Here is a 22,692-nt window from a genome sequence, read left to right as displayed (position 1 = left end):
GAGAATCTCTCACTGGGTGTGAATTATAGGCCTGTGTCAGGTTCTGGGGTGCCCAGCTGGAAAGGCCATCTACATTTTCCTCCCTTACACCCTCTTGGCAGCAGAATAAAGTTGCTCCTTGGTGGGGTGACAAGAAATGTGGTACTTCTGTTTTGTAAGATTTCTGCAAATGCCCTGGGTTCATACTACACATCCTTGGACCTGAATCTCTTCTCAAACCAGCCTTGCTGGACAAAAACATTTTCAGGTCCAGCATGTGGCATCAACTTTAAAAAACATAAAAGAGCAACATTTTACAGTTCCAGTGAAGATAGGAAGTTCCAGGAATGAGTAATAAAATCAATCTCTTCCACCTAATCAGAGTGCATAAGCGGGTATTAGAACCTGGGAAAAGGCTCTCAAGAAAAGGGCATTTGAGCAGCAAAGATGACAGCACATTGTGGAAAAAATATGCATTTCTGCTGTGGCTGTTCAGAAAAATGCCTGATATACAGTCAGCTCCTTGGCTCACAGGTTCCAGGGAAATGTTTGCACAGCTCACATGTGGGAGGCAACATGTGGATCTCTGATGGCATAAGCCCAATTATTTACTTTTGTATGTACAGATGTGCCACCTGTTCCCATGAATTTCAGAGTATGCGCTCTGAGAGCTGAGGGAAGGAAGGGGCAATCCCAGTTCATCATAATGATATTAGAGTACCAGTGGTAAAAAAAGATATTTTTGTTGCAGAATTTAAGTTCAGCCTCCCACTGCCTTGTTCTCATCTCTCCCACGAAAGCAGTGCACAGGTAGTGCTCTCACTCACAGTCTGCTTCTGCCAGAATAATGATATGGTAAAACACAACCAACGCCTGTGAGAGATTTCCCATTAGTGCTGAAGCAAATGTCTGAGGTCAGGCTGTGAGAGAGGTGAGGCTGGAGGGCTTCTCCTCCCCTCCAGGGACTGCAGCTGTTGATAGAACTAACAAACTGAATAAGGCAGAAATAACAACCTGCAGTCTTTCCTGCTGAAATGAAGATTTCAATAACCTGTGCTGCAAATGGCAATAATAAGCAGCCTCTTCTGTTTCAAACCATTAGGAGAGAAGATGCCAGGGGAAAAAATCAGTCCTTGGAGTGATTGTTCAGATTAAAAGGCTTGCACAAAGCTGGAGTGAGGGAGGTTGACTTTCCTCCCAAGCCAAGCATGCAGAAAGGCAAACAGGGGTTTGGCTGTTTCCAGGCAAATCAGGCAGTTTAAATGACCTTGGTTCTCTCTTTCAGTGCATCCACGCGAGCTCCTTTGTGCACGTCCGCGTGTGCTGGACCCTGGGCCTGGGAGAGCACACACCCCCTGCGTGACCAAAGAGCAGATCCAGCATCAAACATGGAAGGAAAAAAAGAAAAACAGGGAGGGAGGCCCAAAGTCTCCAATCTGACATGCTCAGCAAGTTACTGGTTGGCATGGGAATGACGCCACCAGCATAAGGAAAAAAGCTTTCCCTCGCAGCTTCTCTCGGGTTTATTGGGAAGATTATTCAAACATTTTCATTTTAAAATATTTGGCAGAGACTTCTGCAGAAGTCAAGAGGACATTTCTGCCCATATCACTTCAGACAGAGAAAAGAGAGTTTAAAGGGAAAAAACAGCAGAAACCCATTGACTTTCTTCATGGCTACTGAAAGGGGTCTTGAAAGAACTTGCCTTGTGAGTGAGAAGGACACCAAGAAGTACTCCTTGGCCCTAGACAGGTAACACAACTCTTTGTTTCCTTCACTGACATTTCTGTGTCAGAGCAATATGAGATCACCAATCTGCCGACCGATTGCAGGAGTCAAAGTCTGGAGAGTTTCATCATGCATACATTTTACTACTTTCAAAATGTTTTGTTCAATTTTTTTCTTCCAAAACTTTCTTATTAGATATTTGAAGCGCTTACTAGACAGCAGTCTGATATGTCTGTGTCTGTGATGGATTGAACCAATCTACTTCTGAAGCAAGTGTCTCTTGCTATGTATTTTATAAGCTTAGTAGATTTATTGTAGGATGCAAAACCTCATGGATTATGCTGCAATTTTAGGCTGAATTATAATTGTGCTATTGACACCATGTTTGGTTCAAGGCTCCTTCATGCTTGAATGTCTGAATTATCCATTTGGTTTGTAAGAAAGGCAATGCTTTATTCTTCTGGATTGCCTGTTGGGCTTAGAGTTAATGTAACTCTTGTATGCCAGAGGTCTGGTGAGTAAACGTTTTGTTGAGTGAGGAAAGATCTTCTGAAAACATATGATACTGTAGATGGGGTTAAAAAAAGAGTATAAATGTCCATCACAAAATAGTTTTGTAGTTTAACCTTTTTTCATTCTTCCTCTTAACTCAGACTAGCAAGTATCTTTAAAAGAAAAAAACTGCTCAGTTACAGCTTAGCACCTCTTGACATTTCCATTATCTCATTGGTTTTCAGGTTATTTATTGCTTGGCTCTCTTAAAACATGCGGGACAGAAACTTGGCGTAAACACTGTCAGTTCAAATGGAAATCTGTCTCTTCATGTTCTTACACTGGGGTCAGTGCCATCGTATTTTAGTCATTTTAACGTCTGGGTTATTATTTAAATATTATTTCATGGCTCCATAAATATAGATGGCACTGTCCAAAATGACTTCTGTGGTAATATTTATATTTCAAAAAGATCCCGTATGATTCTGCAGTTCATTTTAGTTATTTGGGACAGTGGTTTTTTTAAAGTTTGCAATTTTGTGTGCACAGCTTCAGTGCTTGAGGTCCTTAGGCCCCTTGCAACCTCTGGACACAGAGGACAAAACTGGGCAAACCCTTTATATGGTCCCCTGAGACAGGGACAGCTGTTAGGCTGCCTGGTGAGGAAGCATTTTTCCCCTGGATCACTGGTTATGGGGAATATCCTTGCTAACCATAAGGGCAGGATGCACACTGGGGGCAAGAATCCCTGGCCTCTGATCCTCCCATCTGAGAGCTGACACACTTTCTGGAGTCAATTGTTTTCTGATAATTATTTCTTAATTTAGGATTGAAATTAGTTGTGATGAATTGCTGCAGCAATTGCAGTTTTTGGACTGATGCTGCAGCTACATGCAATAGCCCCTGAGCTGGAGGGCTGGTCCCAGGAGGGCTCTGCAGTGGTGGTCCTGAGGTGGCTGAATGATGGAGGAGGTAGCTCTGCAAAATGAAGAGGACTTGTCATCCAGCCATGTGGCTTTTGTAGTGCTTCTCCATTTTGCTTTTTCTGCCAGATGAAATTTGATTAAGTGCACAATTTAATTACTCTGTTCCAGAAATTACCAGAAATGGGGGCTGAGAGCCAGAGTCTCCCTCCCTCCTGTTGGAAAGAGCTGGTAGCACAGGGGAAGCCCTTGCCCTGCTTCCCATTGCACCCAGCAGCTTGGGGTGCCAGCCCAGTGACCTAGCATGCAATCTCAGTGACCCGGGGTGCCAGCGCAGTGACACAGGGTGCCAGCCCAGTGACCCAGGGTACCAGCCCAGTAACCCAGGGTGCCAGTTCAGTGACACAGGGTACCAGCCTAGTGATCTGGGGTGCTAGCCCAGTGACCCAGGGTGCCAGCTCAGTGACACAGGGTACCAGCCTAGTGATCTGGGGTGCCAGCCCAGTCACACAGGGTGCCAGCCCATGAGCCACAGCCAGCCCATTAGGGGATGCAGCCCTCTGGGCCTGGGCTCACACAGCAGCTGCCTTAAGCCAACAGTAGCAATAGGCTCATCTTAGCCTTTGGTATAAATTACCACATTTTTCTGTCCCCCATGTGTAGCCTTAATGAGCAGCTCTAGTGCTTTCAGCAGAATGTATTTTGCACACAGATTGCCTATTTCCTTGCCATCCCCCAGCCTCTTTCTTTTTAATAAATGCCATCATTACAATACACAGGGAACAAAACTAGTTTTATCTTGACCATGTGAGTAGGAAGCCTGAAAGCTGACCCCTTTCCCTGCACTCGGGGTTGTGGAGGAGAGTGTTTTGCACGTGCCAGACCTGTCTGTATTCACTAGATAGTTTGGATGCATTAAGGCTTTCCATGTCAAACTTGAAATGCTTAAAAGTGGGTGGGCTTCAGCTGAGCCCTCTCAAGTCAGTTGTAGGTTTATAGTACAATTCATATTGGGAGAGACCTTAAGAATGTCTCTGGTTCACCCAAGAGATTGAATAATGTTGCTCGGGGTTGTCTCCAGTCTAGTCTTGAAAAAAATCTCTCAGGATAGAAACTCCACAACCTTCCTGGGCGATCTGCTTCAACAGGGTATTAACTTCACAATCTTTTTTTCTTACCCTCATATTCAATTGGAACTTGTTTCAATTTATGACCAATGACCTCATCCTTGCTCCATGTAGAGCAATAAAGCTCCATCTTCTCAATAGCCTCCTCAGGAATATTGGCAGGTTGCATCTGGGTGCTCACAAAAAGTCCAGTCCCCCAGAAGTGCTCCAGCCTTTAATTATCCAGGTCACCCTCTGCTGAACCTGCTCTGATTTACTGATCCTTCCTGTGCTAAGAACCCCAAAGCAGGACATGATATTGTAGATATAGTCTCACAAATCTGTCTGTCCCAGGTGCAGGACTTTATATTTGTTCTTGTGAAATTGAGCAGCTCCTCTTGAGCTCTTTCTCCTGACTGCTCATGGCAGCCTTGCCCTCCAATCTGTCAGCTGCACCTCAGGTTGGCATCATCTGCCACCGTGATCAGGGTGCCCTATACCTCCTGCTCCAGGAAACAGAGGAAGGCATCACACAGGATGGGTCTCAGGAAACAGAGGAAGGCATCACACAGGATGGGTCTCAGGGCAGGACACCACTTCCCACCAGGCTTGAGGAAGGTTATGAACCATGGTGGTTACAGGGTCTGAAGCTGAGCACTCAGAACCTCCTGCTTCATGCAAAATGTGTTGTCCGTAAGTCATACAGCATCTGTCTTTAAATTAGGTGTGAACTAGGTCTCTGAGATAGTTTTGTATGGCCTTTTCACAGTCAATGGTATTAAAAGAGAGTAAGTTCTTCTAATGACTAATAATTCATATTCTATTTTTTTCTATTTGTTATCACCTATATAGTGATCTAGATAACCCTTTATCATAGTTTAGGTAATGGTTTGACCAAATTCTTCAAGTTTCCATGAATGAAGACAGGCAAGAGTTTTTTTATTTCTTGCTGGCAACAGATCACTGTAAATTGACCAGAAATATTCAATATTCTACTTCATAAATCAGTGGATTTGCATCTGATTGTGCCAGCTATGCTATGAGCTAGATTTTGCGTTGATCCAGCATAGATTTCTTATTATGTTTTTTATCTGTTTTATATTGAGATTTTGAATACTATCACACAAATGAAACTCAAGGCTTTAAGTCTCAAAGTTTTGGTTTTTATTTGTCTCTGAGACAAGAGACAAGGTGGGGAAAAACCCAGGGGCGGAAAATGCTGATAGCAGGAAAGTTGTGTGGAAATGTTAGGGTTTGTCTTCATGCAGAAGTTTTAAACAGAGGGCATTTACCTGTAGATTTTCTTGTCTATAGGCCTTGGACTCCTAATTGGTTCCTGTGTGCCAGGCCCATACCAGCAAGCAAAAGGTTTGAAGTGAACCTGGGAGATGATTTCTTCAGATGAAGAGTGATTTTCTATAGCAAGCACATAAGAAATATTTTGTTCTTTTTTTCCTTTACTGCAGGTGATATGAAAACTCTTACGAGATCAAAGAGTCCTCATCAAAAATAGGCTTTCCACCACTCCTTATCCTTTACAGAATCAATGCTCAGGAAGATGATGAGTGGTTTCTTGTGATCTCTGGACTGTTTTAGCTGAGGGCCCTGTGGTTGCCTCCTTTGCACTGGCTTGCCAGCTAGCCCAGTAGCACGCAGAAACTCAGCAGACTCAGCACACCCAAACCCAGTGCCTGTGCCCCCCTGCAGCTGACACCAGCACCCTGAAGAATGGGCTGTGGCTTCCCAGCACTGGCAATATGCCATCTCCATCATGCCTGATTCAGTTTTGCCCACTTCATCTCAAAAAGAAAATTAGAACCAAGGTAGTGAGTTACATGAAACAAAAATTAAATAGCTGGGGCATCAGCTCAGAAAATTGATGGTTCAGAGGTATAACAATGATACATAAAATCATGAATGATGGGAGGCAGGTAAACAGGGAATAGTCAGTCATTTCTAACGATATTAGAACTAATTAAAATAGCAGGCAGACAGCTCCAGAGTGACAAAAGACGCATTATTTTTACACACATCATAATTAAATTGTGGTACTCAATACTTTCAAGCCAGCTGGGTTTGTGGAATAAAGATCTGTAAAGAGATGTTGGACAGGAGCTCTGGTTCAGAACTGGGGAGCAGTAACTCTCTGGGAATGTTCCTCTTTGGTACTTTAACCTTATGTATTCTTTCATGTTCATGACAGAATTTGCATGCTTGGCTACCAGCGCCTCTGGTCTGTCTCCAGGCAGCTATTATTATAGGAGAAGGAAAACTCTTCAGGCCTGTATTGTTATAGTGTTATGGAGAAGGAAAACTTTTGACAATACATTTATGCATACAGGGCCAGGCCCTCAAAATGAGGCACATAAGATAACTAAGGCATGAATTCCTATCTACTGGAGATCTAAAAGTATGCAAGCATATAAATATTTGCCTTTATTTTGTGCCCACAGTAAGGAAAAGGAGAAACTGGATGGCCAGGTTATTAACAGGGTCTTAACTACCTTGAAAATATTCAAGATTGGTACATCAATTGAAATCAGAATGGTGCCAGCATAAGGGAGGTGACTATGGCTTTGATAAATTTTTCTCTGAAGGTAGTTTCATTATCCTTTCAGGCACCAGAAAATTACTATTTTCCCTCATGAAGGAGATGATCTCCTGTGGAAAGAGCAGTGATTCCACATTTTCCTCTTGTGGCTGGGGAACTCATAATGGTCTAGGAGGATAGCAATTATTCCCACAAGCCTGGAGATCAAGGCACCCAGCAGACCAAGTGAAAATAAACAGAAAGGAAGTTGTAATAAAAAGCTTTTGCTAATGATTTGTGTGAAATCTGCAATATGTATTAATATTCTCTGCTTCTCCCTTCCGGCCATGACTCAGTAGGAGCCTTTCAGTGACATTCCCCTGACTATCTTTTTTACAAAGAAAAGAGAATTTGAAATGGAGAAAAGATTATTTTTTAATCTGTGACTCTGCAATATGCTGGCACAGAGACCTGAAGCTCAAAGGCTACATCTTGCTCTAAAACACTGTGAAGGAGTTTCTGGTCTAACAGAGCTGATCTTTGCACCTTAAGCTTTTGATTCACATTTTATAAAACTGCCTCCTAGATTCTTAGATTCTTTTAATTAGTGGCAGGCAGCTTTTTAAAGAGAAAAATAATGGTTACATACAGGAGCTGGCAGGAGTTTTCCCAACTCATCAGGCCAGATGCTCTTCTGCAAGTTCAAAGGGAGCAGTGAATGCTCGCCACCTCTGGCAACCAGGGCACTTCTATTTAGGTACCCTTTAGACAGAAAAATGTGACATTTGTGGGTTTATACAGTCTCTGTTTGCTTTTGCATTCTGTCCAGCAAGATCTGGGGACAGAGCTTTCCTGCCCCTCAGTGATGCCCTGAGGCTTTGTTAGTTGACAGAGACACTTAAAGACAAAAAACAAAAGAGAGTGAGATCACAGAGCGACCTATTTTGTTAACAACAAGGAAAGGACTTGGTGACTCAGAATATGCAATGGTAATTTTGGCATTCCTGCCTGAGAGGCTGTTGAGCTGATCATGACTCATGTCATTAAGATGATTTTAATGTTCAATGCCAGATGATGAAAATTGAGGTAAGGGGAAATTAATTTTACATGAAAACGATAGAAAAGCATTGGAAGTTAACTCCAGAGAGAGATCATGAGAAAGAAAACCTTGCCTGTCCTGATCTCCAGAGGAGAGTGAGAGAACTACAGCATTTTATTCAGCCATCTGGAAGGAATTAATTTGTGGTACCTTCTGTGTCTAATTCATCAGTAAAATATTGTACAAAAATGACACAGTGAACCCGATAAATGGAAAACTAAAGGACTGGAGAAGGACTGGCTGGTGGGGACCCCAGCCGCCAGATGGACAACTCGTTCCCTAGACAGTCCAACTCCTATTTGTTTGTTGATGTGAGGAAAATAAAGGAAAATGCTGACAAAAGGACTCAGAAAATTCCCTGTCTCCAAGCATCACACATTTAATGTGACCAGTTGCTGTTTGACACAAGCTCCTCACGTACAGGGGGATCAGCCACCTCCACTGAGCAAACAGAGACCACATGCTAACCTGGCTGGGAAACTGGCTGACTCAGGGGAACGTGGCACCCTTGGCACATCTCAATATTTACAGAACCAAATCCACATTGATTATCTGCACTTGCAGGGCTGGGCTGCCAAGGTGGGTCAGCTCTTCTTTCGTCAGTACCTCTGTGATGTTGATGAACACAAAAGGCCGAGACATCAGCTCTGCAGGTGCCTTTGCCTCTTGCCCACCAGTGTGGGGCATCTGGCAGGACTTCAAACCTGCTGAGCAGCTGCAGCCCCCTCAGGCCACCCAAAAGAAGCAGCTGGAAAAAGCTTGTGATTTCAGCACAGTTTTTTTTCTGGACAGACTACTGCAGGTTGGCAGCCACCAGCTAATTTCTTTCCAGTGAGAATTCAGGCATCTTGACACTTCTACAAACAGTGCAGAAACGCTAGAGAAAGTCACCAGGATCCGTGTTACTTCCTGGAGCACAGGTTTCCTTCAGCTGAAGAAACAATTCTTCCTAGTCCCAGAGGAAAGTCTGAAGTCAAAATGGGGGAAAGCCACTGTTATCACTGGGGCAACTAAGCCCAGTCCCACATCCTGTCTCCAGGCTAATTTGGAAAAAAAGCAGTGGAGTTTGCTGTGTTCCTGGGTAGCCCCTGCACACACAGACCCCAAACAGCTGCACCATGTGGTTTAGGGACTGTGCATGTGCATTTTGGCAGAATTCTCCTTCTGGTGCCACAGGCCCAGTGCACTCATCACATCAGGAGCAGCTCTGGCAACAAGTGTTGTATTGGGAGAGACAGAATGGTTTTGAGTCCCCCTGGGAGGGGGTTTAGAGGGTTTTTTTGCAATTTGGGCTCTTTTCTGTTGAGAGAAAAGGAGAAGGGAACATCCTTGCTCAGCAAACCACCTTGGGGCCTCCCAGAGGGAGTCTCTTGGTTGCTCTGCTGAGAGCACCAAACATCGTGGTCATCCAGGAGCTTCCGGAGCTGCTGTGCAACGAGCTTGGGCCCAGACCTCTGTACCTCCACCCTGTGGTTCCTGTGTAGGAACCCTGAGAGGCACAATACTGAGGGTTTGTGGCAGAGCAGACTTGGCTGAAAAATCACTTTGTGATGGAGCAATGCTTAAAGAGCCATTTCTGCTGGACTTCTCCTCTTACCATGAACTCAGTGGCATAAAGGGTTCTATGTGTACTGTGGGTTATATGTACTTTGGAGAGTGATTTTTGAACGAAAACTATGATTTTTGATGAAAACTATGAACTATGATTTTTGAATACCTTTGAGATTTTTTGACAAATATTTTCAGTGCTCAGACTCTTCTGGAATATTGGTAGATTTTGTACATATGTGGAAATTTGAGATAAAATAGTTCTATGTGCAAAGAGAGGAGAGAAATATTTTCAGCTGATTATATTTAAGAAAAAGAAGTTTGGGGTGTTTTTTTGACTAGTTTTCCTGACAAAGCTGTTGGGAATAAAATCCTGATTTTTTTTAGTAGAATTTTTCCAAGTTGTGCTGAACTTGGTAGCTATTTGCATGAGGTACAATTTCTTCAAAGTCATGTAGTGTGTGTGAGATACACAGCCTCAGAAAGCCACCCTGTGCTTCATAAACAGCTAAATGATGTAGGAGAGCCCAAAGAGCTGGGAAACACAGCCAGAACACTCATTTCATGTGCAGCTCCCTCCCACAGAGCCTTGCTTGTGTGAGCAAGCCTCTTCTGTGACCTGCTCTGCTGTTCCCAATGCTGCTTTTATCCTTTGAAAGCATTAATTACATCATTTCTGGGGCAGTAGGGCCAGATGCCTGAATAACCAGGGTTTTTCTTTTTTAACCTCCCATTTCTTTCTATCCCAAAGGATGAACTGGCATCAGAAGAATTCAAATGAAGAGAGGCAGCAGCAGGAAGCAGAAGTTACAGGAGCTAATCCAGCATATCACTGTCACAGCTACTCCCAGGCCTATGAGAACAGACAGAGGGAGCAGCATCAAGCCAGGAGGAAGCTCTGTGTAGCATCAGTAATTTGCACCTTCTTCATGATTGCTGAGATAACAGGGAAGTATGTGTGCTCAAAAAGAGCCCAGTCTGGTGCCCAGCACAGGCACATCCCTGCCTTGAGTGCACCCTGACTGCAGGGACCATGCCAGGGATGAACCCACCTGGCACTAAACAACTCTCCTTTGTCCCTGGTCATTAAAAGAACTGGGGGGAGGACAGGGTTTAAGTGAAATTATCAAAATATTTTCATATATTCACTCAAGGATTTCATCTGGGTAGGAATACAAAGACCAGTTAATGGTCTGAACTGTTCTTCCAGGTCTTTAAGCTTGACTGATGCATGTCTTGGCATCACAAAGGTTTTCTAATAAATTGAGCTATATCCTTTAAAAAGATTAAAAGATTTTACATATTTATCTAGGCCAATGAGACCTCAGCACTGATAGAGGCTGCTAGCAGTAGATCTGAAAATAAATGCGAGAGTCTTTTCAAAATCCAGGGAAATCCAGGGCCAGATTCACCATCTGTTTTTCTACAGCTAAGTCAATGTATTTATATCGGGGCACGTTCATCATTTAAATTGGCCTGCTGGTGTGCCTCTGGATCAATGGAAGATTATTCCCCTACCTAATTAGCTTTCATTTCTGGACCCACCCTACAACATCCAATATAAGTACTTGGCTTGCTCATAGAGTATTGGCTTTCATTTTGTCTCACTGCTCTGCTCTCTCCATGGATTCTGTGATATTTATATCCACCCGATAGCTCTTGGCTCTTTAATTTGCCCTTCCCTGCAGTGAGCTGAGGTAAGCGAGGCATGGGGAATCCCACAGACTTTTGCCATATGTGTTCCAGCAGATGTAACAAAAATCAGCCAGGAAGGCCTCTGAAACCCATATTTTCCCAGCTCAGACATCTCTGGAGCCCCATGAAAGTGAAACAGAAAGGCTTTGTCTTCCTTGCAAGTGAGAAGTGGAGGCACTGAAAGAGTTGCTGCATTTCTGCCTTCTGCTCTGGCTACCAAACCCAGCAGGGACTTCTCCATCTCTTCCCTCCCCTGTGCTCCCTCTGCATGGAGCCCTGTTGTTTGTAGGTCACCTGCATTTCCCCCAGGAAAACCAGTGCATGCTGCTAATCCCCATGCAGTAATTCCCAGGGCCAGAAGTAATGCATTATTAACAAAACCATCTAATCAGTAGGCTTAAGTTTGGTGAATGTGGCTGTGCTAGAGGGTAATTGGAAGGACAGATGATATGTTAACTAAATGTTTCGTTTTGCTTAATGAATCATGCAGCTTTTTTGCAGTGACAGCTTAAGTAACAGGCTTGAAGACCGTTTTGCTTCAGACCATTAAACTTTGACAAACCAGTTATTAACTGCAGTTACAGACAGCTCTCTGTGGAGATTTTTGTAATTATGAACCATACATTTAATATTTTTAATCATTAGGCAAGACTGCTGTGCCTGATGATTGACCATTGAGTGACTGACAATTTCTACTGCTTGTGGTCTATAAATCTATAAACATCCATTACAGGCAATGGTGAGTCTTAAAGGCCACTTGTAGGGAGTATTGATAAAAAGCTGTAAAAGCCTTTAACTATGACACTTATTTTACTCCTGAAGATAAAGAGTATCTTCCCCTCCCTTCCTTGCCCTCTGAGGGCAAACAGCTTCCGTGGACATTATTCTGCTAAACAGAAGAAACAAAGCTGCATCACTCTCAGAGAGGTTGAAAAGTTGTTATTCTTTGAATGCCTAGACCTTTCCATGATATTTTTCTCAAACCATCTGTGCTGGCCATTTCTGCTTTCCCAAATGGGGCACTGCTGGTTGAACCTGACACACCACTAACTGTCTTGGAAAGACATTTACCTTCTGTTCTTCTAAGGCAGTTCCATCACAATCTCCCCCGATCTGAAGATAACAGTCAGACCAGTGCTACCCAGTGTGGAGCCCAGCTATAAAAGTGCTTTCCAAAGATTTTTGGTGATTAAGAACCAATGGATTTCAAAGCACTTCCACTTGGGCCGTAGAAAGAGAGATGAACACTGCATGTGGCCTCATGTCAGAGCAGGACAGAAAAACTTGATCAGTGAGACAAGTTGCTCAGTTAAGCAGACTGAGATCTCTGAAACTCACCCAAGGCATTAGTTATGCCAGCAGTACATAAAATAATAATTTGCAAACATTTTTCAAAGGCAGTAGGCTAGCAGCTAGCTTTTGAGATGCTGTCCCACAGAAATAGAAACAGAAAATAGAAATGGAAATAGAGTATATAAAATGCAATAGGGTTTTGCCCACAGCTTGTGATATACATATTTGTTTGCTGAAAGAAACCTGATGCCTGGGTTATTAACATCGGCACTGCCAGACAAGCCTTCTTCCCCCTGCTCAGCAGAACCACCTCCCTCTTGAGATACAGTTATCCTGAAAACAGTGGAAGTCTAAGAGATGTGCCATGACCAAAAAGTATGTGTGCATTTTCACTTGAACATGCTCTGGGAAATACTTATTCAGATGAATTTTTCATTTTACCACAAGGAATGAGATGCCCCCAAATTCTGCAGCCATGTTTTCTCCCTTTTGGGAAGTAACTTTGAGCAAAATTCGGTGCTGAAAAAACTTATGGTGTTAGCTATTCTAATCTAAAATATGCATACAGGAGGAAATTAAACAGAGAGTCCATCCTGCTGGCATGAAAAAGCTCCAACTATAAGGAAACAAGAGATATATCTACATGTCCTTTTGGCAGTGATATGCTGCCAAAGATTTGAATGAGGCATTTTATGATGTTTTTCAGGATTCATTAATTCTCATACAGGTTGTGGACAGGAGAAATGAGTGAGCTGAAATTAATTAAATGACTGAAGAATGAAAATGCATTGGCAAATGCAGAAGCTAAGTGTTTTGGCTTTGTTATTTCACATCCACTTTTTTACATTGTGCTTTGATGAAAAGATTCCTCTGCTGTAATGTGTTGGAAGGACAGTGTCCTGCCTGGGATCCTTGTCTTCTGCAGCCACAAGGAGTTGGGGCTGTTTAATGTAAACTTTGAGTTTATTTGGATTTGACTTTACCCCTGAGATATGGCTAGAAGAATTTGGCAAAATAATGATATTTGGCTTACTGAGTAAAAGAAATGAGAATTAAAATATCCCAAAAATATTTTAATTTGGTGGGTTTTTCCTTCAGAATCCACTTAAATCCAAACTTTCACAGAGTAAAATGATATTCAGCCACATTTTTGAGCTCTAGCAGGAAAGTTAAGTCATGCATTACAGATTCAAAATGATAGATTGGTTCTGAGAACAGAACATTTTTCTCTATGCCCTCACTAAAATGGCTGATTGCTTATCACAGTTCTTCTATAGGGATCTTTCCATGTATTCCTCTTTTAGTGTTGCCTGTGACAGATAAACAGTCAGGCAGCAGGAAGAACATGCATATTTTCCTGCAACAAATAGGAAATTAATCCCACAAGCTAGGTCTCTGAACTGTTGTACATACATAAAAATATCAGTGTTCTGTTAAAAGATAGTGGGAGGATACTGGAAATGTGATGCTTAATATGGAATTTCATAAAAATATGGCTTTTCACAAAAAAAAATCTGATATTAAAATAGTCAAACGGTACAATAGCAATGTAACTACAGAACTAATGTATCACAACTCTCATTTTTCTTAGGTCTCTCTCTAACTAAGAAATTTGGCTTATGTATTTCTATTAATTCATCCCTTTCACTGCATGAACAAGGTACAAAATGAAATTATCTTTGAAGAGGTTTGGGTCTTGTGTATGATGGCTAAAAATTGAGTGTTCCCTTTGATTCTCAGCAGAACAGGCCTTGAGCTGGCTCTGGCTGGCTCAGACCCGTGAGCAGAGCTGTGACCCCGCGGTGTTTGTTTCACACAGGCGGGCACATCGCGGGCAGCCTGGCCGTGCTCAGCGACGCGGCGCACATCCTGGTGGACCTCACCAGCTTCCTCATCAGCCTCCTCTCGCTGTGCCTCACCTCCAAACCTCCCACCAAACAGTGCACCTTTGGCTGGCACCGAGCAGGTAGCAAACATGTCCTGTTACGAACGTGAGGAATGGGAAAAGGAAGTTATCCCAGCCAGGGACTGGAGAACGTGCTGATGTCCAACGTGGGACTGCAGGCGTTTAGAGACACTGTGCTAATGCTCCCACAGATCTCAGGACTTGAAACACAGTAAAACAGTGAATTTCAAAGAAGTAAGGAGTCACTCCTTATTTAAAAGCATGTCTTTCAGTTCATTAATTACCACAGTTTTGGGTTGGTGCTAACTTTGGTTGAAATAAGAGCAACTTCTCTCAGTGACTTGAGTATGTGGAGGACTGGGCTCTCAACTTGTTATGAAACAAGTTTCTATAAAAGCAACAATAACCATAAAAATTAGGGTTTTCTCCATTTCTAAAGCAAATGATTAAATAATTTTTAAAAGTTCACAATGTTACATTTGTAGAAAAGTGAGATCCTTTAACATTTACCCTTTTCTAGATTTTCTCCTTTCATATCTCTTTATCACTGTTGGGTTTTGTAGATGCAAACAGGTTTTTAAAGTACTCTGTCCTTGACCTAAACCACCCATTTTACAGATGATACCTAACACCAAAAGCCTGACAATCAAACACAAGTGTTTTTCAAAAGACAAGACACTAGCAAAATGCTAACCATGAGAATAATTTTCTGAGAGTGTGAGTCTGTTCAAGATTTAGACACCTAAATATCTATGCCTACATGCACATGAGCACCTTTAAGCACAGGGTCCAAGTCTCTGATATATTCAACAGAAATCTTGGCTCCATTCAGCTTCCTAAACATGGAAGTCCAGTGTTACATCCCTAGGATGTCAGAGGTTTAGGCATGGGAATGGCAGCTGTTGCACAAGACCTGTAGGAGCCTGCACAAGGTGCCAAGCACAAAATCAGGGCCTGTCAAATGTGACCAGACACTCATAGCTCAAAACCAGTCAGTGTTCCCAGTCAGCCAGTGAAGGAGGGAACTGTGTCAATCACCATTAATTTGATGTCCACAGAGGGAGCTTAGACACTTTAGGTAGTGCCTACAGGTAGGCCATTTAGTTGTCTCTATCCGAAAATAAGTCTCATGTTGGATGTCTCAGAGCTCAGTTTTGTTGCTTATATATAATGATTTGTGCCATTTGAAATCCAGTTGTCACTCTGGAAGTCTGTGGGTCAATGATACACCCTGTGTCAGGCCATGCATGGAGGTGTCCGTGTACCTCAAACGGCTCCAGACACCTGTGCACCAGAACCAAAGACTCAGATGATAAATGCTTCAAGGATGTTCAGCAGCAAAGGCCAGAAACAGATTCTGATTCGAATATCTGTAGGCCAGGGTTGGTTGTAGCTGCACAGAGTACCAGGCATGTGCCACCCTCATCCTGCCTTTCTGCAGCTCCCTAAGTGTATCCTACCTGCTCTGCTGGGTGAGTGGAAGGTTCAGCATGGCCCAAGCATGGCTGGCATTATGGAGACAGCACACAGCTGAATTTTGCAGCCTTAGTAAACTACAACTTAACATCAGTTGATTTACCATTACCTTTCACATTTATTATCTCTTATCCTGGGGGGAGAAAAGTGAAAGAGATTCCTCTCTTGATGATGTAGGCAGGCTCAGCCACTTCATGTAACTTCATCCTCAGTCTGAACTAAATTATTTTTATTTTGTCATTGCAATGCAGAACTTCAAAACCAATCCTTTATTGCCCTTTTTATCCTGGTAGTGAAAGAGCCTTGCATCAAATGTTAGAAGTTATTTAATTGTATTCCACGATTGTTATCCTGTTTCTTGCTTATTTTCCCAGCTGTATTCTCAGTTTAATATGCAGGTGGGCACCTTAATAGAGCAGCTGAGGGCAGTCAGGTGGCAAAGTCACTCTCCACTGACTAGCAAGGTCTTTCAGGTGCAGCCCTCCATGACACAGGAAGATGTTTCTTCACTGCTTCTCTCAGACTGATAGATATTGTCATGAAAAGACTCTTCATGGCAGTGCTCAGGTTTAGCCATCTGAATGCCTCCTGCCCTCCATGCCAAAGCAGTGCAGCTACTTCCACAAACACAGAAACACAATATTGAAAAAGATTGATAGTGTGAGCCAAACTATTTTCAGTTACAAAACCTTTCTTGCACCTTAATTCTCCTCAGCTGTACTCAGAGATTCCCACCCAATCCTACACTATTGTTTGCTGTGCTCTGTTAGTGCCAGCAGTTCTGAAAAAACAGAGAACATCTCAAGTGAAGTATTTAGTGCTGCTGAACTGATCTGTAAGCTTAACTAAACTTTTGCCAAGATACTCCATTGAAAATTAATATGTAATGATCACTAACATGTTCTGTTATTGAAGATATGCATAAATCCACACAGGTGGATACATGTGTTCACAAGAGCTCTTGGCTGCTTTCATGGCAATGATAGCATGGCCATCAACACCTTCAGTTTGCAGGGGTTCAACCTGCAACTTGCAGAAAAAAAAATGGTATGATTTATGTCTGCTTCTATCTACATTTAAGCAAAACTAAATTCCCCTCTTAGTGCACTTTGATTTATTATTTTCCAGTTTTAGGCAAAACAGTCATTTGATAAGCTTTTGCAGCCTGCAAAAGAAGGGATCCCCATAAAATTATATTAAAAATCATAAGCTTTTTTAATGGCTTGTCAGTGGAGGCCTGTGCAAGTGCTTTCTGGCTGTCTACTGCCTTTCACTTTACTGTGAGCTTGCATTTTCTTTGGTATTGTCTCAGTTGTTCTCATTTACCCATTCAAGTCACATGGCAATTACTAGTTCCATATCCTATTAAAAGCATGCTGCATGTTCATATGCACTTCCCTGGACCTCTCCCATAACAGTGCAATAAAAGCTGGCCTTGGGGACTGGATTTATTTGAGCTCAACTCAAAGCCAATAGAGACAAAATTAAATTTTGCTACCCCGGGGAAAAAATAACTTCTTTTGTTCTCGTCACAGCTGGTGGCACAAAAATGACTTTGTGGCATTGGCAGAATGAGTTCCAGGATAAGTTTTGCTGACAGGACCTCGTTGAGAGCTGCTATTGTCTCTCTGAAAGGTGAAGTGGTGAGAGGTGTGTAGGAACAGGGGAGGCTGTGCCTCTCTCCTTCCTTCAAACCTCTGCTCCTGTGATAATCTTGTTGGGAGAGGAGGGCTGGTCTTTATGGGTTTCACACCACAGACAAACTCCTTTTGCTCCTCCCAGAACTCCCCAAATGATCTTTTACACCTCTCCAATTTCTTAGAATGTTGCATGAACTCAGCACTGGAAAGGGGACAGAAGTAGGGGCAGGTAGAACAGGATTAGGCCACCACATGCACAGGGTTACCCTGGACAGCCACTGGATTTGCTGTGGTCAGAAAGGAGCTTGGCCCATTCTTTGTGAGCTTTAAGGCTGCCAGCATACAAGAAGCAGCTCTTCTGACTGTAAAGCTCATACACCTGGAACTATTATCATCAACCTCTTAAAATTTTTTGCTTTCCTATTCTGACTGTTAAAATCAGATTTTTTTCATTCCTAGAAATTCTGGGAGCTTTGATGTCTATGATCATAGTTTGGATGGTGACTGGTGTGTTGATATATTTGGCTTGCATGAGGCTGCTACACCCGGATTATGATATTGATGCTACAGTGATGCTCATTACCTCTGCTTGTGCTGTGCTCACCAACATCCTGTAAGTTCTTTTGTTCTCCTCTCATGTGACATTGGAACCTTGAACATGCTGCTGTAATTCAATTTAAAAAACTATAGAGAGATAATGGCCTCAAAAATATTACGTGTTTATGAGCTCCATGAGGATATGGAAGGGGGTCCAAAAAAGAGGTCCTGCTACTCATTGGAAGTTGCAGTTGTTCTCCTCCTTTCTGTTAGCTGCCACACTGGGAAGGAAAATTATGAATCTACAAACCCCAGGAGAAGATTAATCTCCATCTCACTTTTTATTAGATGTCAGAATATTCAAGAACTCTCTAGAAAATGAGGCCTCAATAATTACCCCATTCACAGACTTTCCTGATTATGCAAATCACTGAAAACCTAGGAACTGTCTGCTCGGCCACCTCTGCATTTCTACTTAATGTGTCAGATTTTACTGTTCAGCATTCAGAAGTGACAGGGGTGGTGATGTGTATGGCCTCACTGCTTTCAGAGATGCAGTGAATCCTCTGATATTTGCAGCTTTCCATCTCTTGCAGGCTAAGCCTGATTCTGCACCAGACTGGCCACGGGCACAGCCACGGGGCACAAGGCAGGGAAGGCACCTCAGCCCCTCTGGAGCCAGCTCTGAGCAATGCCAGCCTGCAGGCAGCCTTTGTGCATGCCATTGGAGATCTATTCCAGAGCATTAGTGTGCTAATTAGTGCACTTATCATCTTCTTTAAGGTTGGTTTTATTCGTTCATATGCCTGCCTTGCAATCAGGGATAAGTGCTATTTTCACAGCGTTGTGACACTAGGTACTATGTAAATATTTCCTCTGTCTTAATCATGCACACTGTAATTGTATTAAAGAAAATTATTCTTGGGAACTGAAATAACTGTTGAGAGTGTAACCCTTGCTTCTTGCTGTTTCAACTGGATACTTTGGTGTCTCCCTTTCTTCATCTGTAGCACCTTCATTCCCTATGCTGAGGCTCTCTAACTGACAAAGAGGGCCAGCATTCATTCTGTACTAAATAAATGCAATTTATTATTCTTTCATGCTAATTAAAAATGACAATAACCAACAAGAATGAAATTAACAAAGTGGTGTGTTCATATTTTTCTAGCCACAGTACAAAATAGCCGACCCAATCTGCACATTTGTGTTTTCCATCTTTGTTTTGGCAACTACCATCACGATTTTAAGGGATATTTTAACTATATTAATGGAAGGTAGGACCTGATTCCAGAATCAATAATTGCATTTTGATTTTTTTTCTGTTGCTTTATCCATAATGCTTATATATGTTTAAAAAAAAGTATAATAGTACATTTCTGTATCAGTTTCCAATAGTCTCATAATTCTGATCATACTTTAAACCTACTTCTAATTTTAATCAAAATTGTTTTCTATCATTAAATTACACTTACATATATGCCAGTTTTTGTGAAAACCTTTGTACTGGTATTTTGCTAATGAGCTCTGAGTTGCTTTTGTTTGCCATATGTGTAGCATTTTTTTCTATCACCCCTTTGGCATATGAGATGCCTACTCACCTTGTTCATTGTTTACTTCCTTTACCCATGTGAAACATAAATCTTTGCCAAGAAAAAGTGCTTTGACTGTGCTTTGAACTGTGTCTGTGAGATAGGCTGAGTGCAAGAGACAGAAGTTTAAAAGATTTTTAGTCACCTGAGTCCAGAAAAGCAAGCTGTTGGAGCTTTCCAGTTGCATTCCAGGGCATGGGAATAGACAATTCTCAGCACAGCAGCAGCAAGAAGAACCAGGCTTAGCAATCTTTAATCCTGTCAGCTATGGGCCTGAATATTTGATTTGCAAGGCCAAATGACTTGAGCAGTCACAGATGCATATTTCTGCCTTACCCACATTGAATAATATAATGCAACCTCTTTCTCAGCTGTGAAGGCATGAGGATTAAAAGGAAAAGTAGCTCTAAAAGTGCAGGTTTTATATGAGTACTCAATGTGACTGCCTGTGTGGCTATTTCTCCTCTCTTTCACTTGCACCTACTGCTGTTTCAGGAAATAAAATATCCATTAAAAAATAAAAATAAAATATCTGCTATAAAACATTGTTACAGTAGTTTCATTTGAGGGTTGGTTTGATTTCAGTGACTGTGAGATAGAGACACTTCCATGTAGAAGTGTACCCAGGCAAGAGCATGGCAACTGACTCTATTTTGGCTGCCAAAAAGCAGATCTCTTGGTTACTGAACAAAAATAAAAATCAAACTACCAGGAAGGGGGATCAACCCCTGACACTGAGGAATCTCTTTCTTAAAGCAGTGACTCCCAGCTTCTGTGAGCAGTGCTGACATGCCACAGTCAGCAGTGCCTGTTCCCCTCTGCACCAAGGCCACTCTCCTCCTGGGAACTCTCTGGGGAGTGTCCTATCTCCTAAGCAGAATATTCTGCCCAGAATTTGCTGAAAAGAAATTGGATGTTGGAGCTGCTGTTTCAGGTTACTTGTCCAAGTGGAGCAGGATGAGTTCATGCTGTTCACAGAGGGATAGGGATGCACTCACAAAAGATGTTGGTGCAAAACTGTGACATGATCTGGCTAAACAGCTCACTACCTGTGTAAACTGGACATTCAGACTTGTCCCCTAAAACAAGCATGAGTCTCAACCCTCCATGGAGAAGTTTAAACCAAGGGATGAGATTATATAGCACAGTGAACTCTGAAATAGATGGGCTTTCCAAAGCATTGAATACTTTTATAAAAATGATACATCTAAGTGAATAAAGGTCCATGATTCATTTTCCTCTATTGATCACAATTCTTATCCCATAAAAATATTGGTTTTCTATCAATTTCTCCTTTTCAGGAACATCAAAAGGATTTGCTTATGATGCTGTAAAAGCAAGAATTTTAACAGTTGAAAAAGTGGAGTCTGTTCACGACCTTCATGTTTGGGCTCTGACAATGAATCAAACTGCTCTCTCTGCTCACATTGCCACAGGTCAGTAAATTTCTGTAAGCAGGGAGTGACTATTCAGCTGCTGTCTAGTAAAGGTCAGTCTTTCTTGATTCAGATTAAGCTGACTGTATATCGGTTACTTGTTTAAAAAAATCATCATAATTTTGTTGGAAAATCAAAATCAACAATAATAACAAATAAAGCTCTCAGATCCTCCTCCCAGAAACCTTGTCTAAACAACAGGGACCTCTACTTAGCCCAAAACTTGAAAACTTAAGAGTTTGTGGGACAATGATGTAAATGGCAAGATATTTAAAATAAATTAAAAGAATTAGACTAAAACCGGATTTTTATCACAATTCTGTCAAACATGAAAACTGTTGATCTCTACAAGAAGACCTTACAGGGCCATTATGCATTCCTGAGGTATCTGCAAAAGTAAAACAATCTTTAAAACTAGGTGGAGTTTAGAGGTAGCTCCAGTTCATCTTTTAAAATATTATTTTAAATTGTAGTTCTTATCCCAATTGACAAACTGTCCATTACTCAGGTCAATTTTCTTATCTGTCTGTAAGCTTTTAATGTATTAGGAAAAAAAAGCCAGCTGTGTTTGGCCAAGGACAGGGCTAGAGGTGAAGTCCTCCACGGAGTCCTCACTTTCCAAAAACAGAGGGTCTATCAGCCACCCAAATCACTTGGCACTGCTGCTACTCCCTGACTGGATGAACTAATCTTTATTAAGTATTTCTGCTTTCCTCCAGTCTTCTGCCAATCTGAATTTCTATGGTGATTACTTAGCTTAACTCTTGCCAAAATTGCATATTCCAACCACATTTGAATGAACAAAGGTTTGCTGACATGGAGGTTCCTGAAAGGAGGATAAAAAGGACAAGAAACGCTTTTCAAACAAACTTCTTGTTAAAAGTTTCTCTCCTAGAAGTATACAATATCTATATTAGCTATCAATGTCTATATTAGAACTATGCAATACTGTAAAGTATTATCAAAATGTATGTTTTGATTATTTTCTTCTTGATATCTGCAGCAGACTCAACAGACAGCCAGAAGATTTTGAGAGATGTCACCCAAGCCCTGTTTGAGCAGTACAGCTTCCACTCCGTCACCATTCAGATTGAATCAGGGCAGGATCAGAAACCAGACTGTGTCTTCTGCCAAGAGCCCAGGGATTAAAGGGAGCACCGTGCTGTGCCAAATAACCACCACCCCTCTTACAGGTCAATAAAGGCTGTATGTGCTGGTTGAGTGTGATTGATTAACAGCAAATGGTAATTAGCTGACATAGCAAGCCCTGCCATTGCAAGCAGAGCATGGGCTTTTCTTTGTTGGTATCATCTGCCATGAGAGAACAAGGATTAAATCCAGCCATTTGCTAGACTGTCTGTCCATCAGCTGTTTCTTTCAATTAGAGGAGAAATATCCAAATTATTCTTGACTAGACCAGCAGATTGGCAGTAAAGCAACATTCAGAGTGACTGTCTGTAATTACAGGTAACAAAAAACTAATCAACCTTCAAATTACCAACAGACAAATTATCACAGCTGTAATGAAATGTGAGTTTGGTGTTAGCAAATTCAGCACTCAGGGTGAAAGAGAAAATTTAAATTACTACCGGAGTTGAAGAAATCGGGGGAAGAAAGTGGTGATGTTTTCCCTGCCTTCTGGCAGACGCTCCTCTTCCTGCCTACCAAGGGAAGTATCAGACAGGTACTATGGATCACAAGAGAATGGATGTCAA

At 42.0% G+C, this 22,692-nt stretch overlaps 1 protein-coding gene across 1 annotated transcript; it reads left to right on the top strand.

Annotated features, from left to right (window-relative positions):
• Window positions 1–1,651: 1,651 nt before the first annotated feature.
• SLC30A8 (solute carrier family 30 member 8) lies at window positions 1,652–22,298 on the top strand. The gene is made up of 8 exons (XM_064703600.1): window positions 1,652–1,731; window positions 10,157–10,365; window positions 14,213–14,359; window positions 17,875–18,028; window positions 18,549–18,735; window positions 19,121–19,226; window positions 20,843–20,977; window positions 21,981–22,298. The coding sequence occupies exons 1-8, from the start codon at window positions 1,652–1,654 to the stop codon at window positions 22,124–22,126; spliced, it is 1,164 nt and encodes a 387-aa protein (XP_064559670.1). The 3' UTR covers window positions 22,127–22,298.
• The last annotated feature ends 394 nt before the right edge of the window (window positions 22,299–22,692 follow it).

Source organism: Zonotrichia leucophrys, chromosome 2 (genome assembly GCF_028769735.1).
Source record: "Zonotrichia leucophrys gambelii isolate GWCS_2022_RI chromosome 2, RI_Zleu_2.0, whole genome shotgun sequence".
Taxonomy (NCBI): Eukaryota; Metazoa; Chordata; class Aves; order Passeriformes; family Passerellidae; genus Zonotrichia; species Zonotrichia leucophrys.
This window is presented reverse-complemented; position numbering and strand designations above follow the sequence as displayed.

Bases quoted from the DNA above. Each gene is read 5' to 3' on its own strand.
- SLC30A8 (XM_064703600.1), top strand. From the start codon at position 1,652: ATGGCTACTGAAAGGGGTCTTGAAAGAACTTGCCTTGTGAGTGAGAAG. The intron at 1,732-10,156 runs GTAACACAACTC...TCTATCCCAAAG, and splicing joins TACTCCTTGGCCCTAGACAG to GATGAACTGGCATCAGAAGA. The intron at 19,227-20,842 runs GTAGGACCTGAT...TCTCCTTTTCAG, and splicing joins TTTAACTATATTAATGGAAG to GAACATCAAAAGGATTTGCT.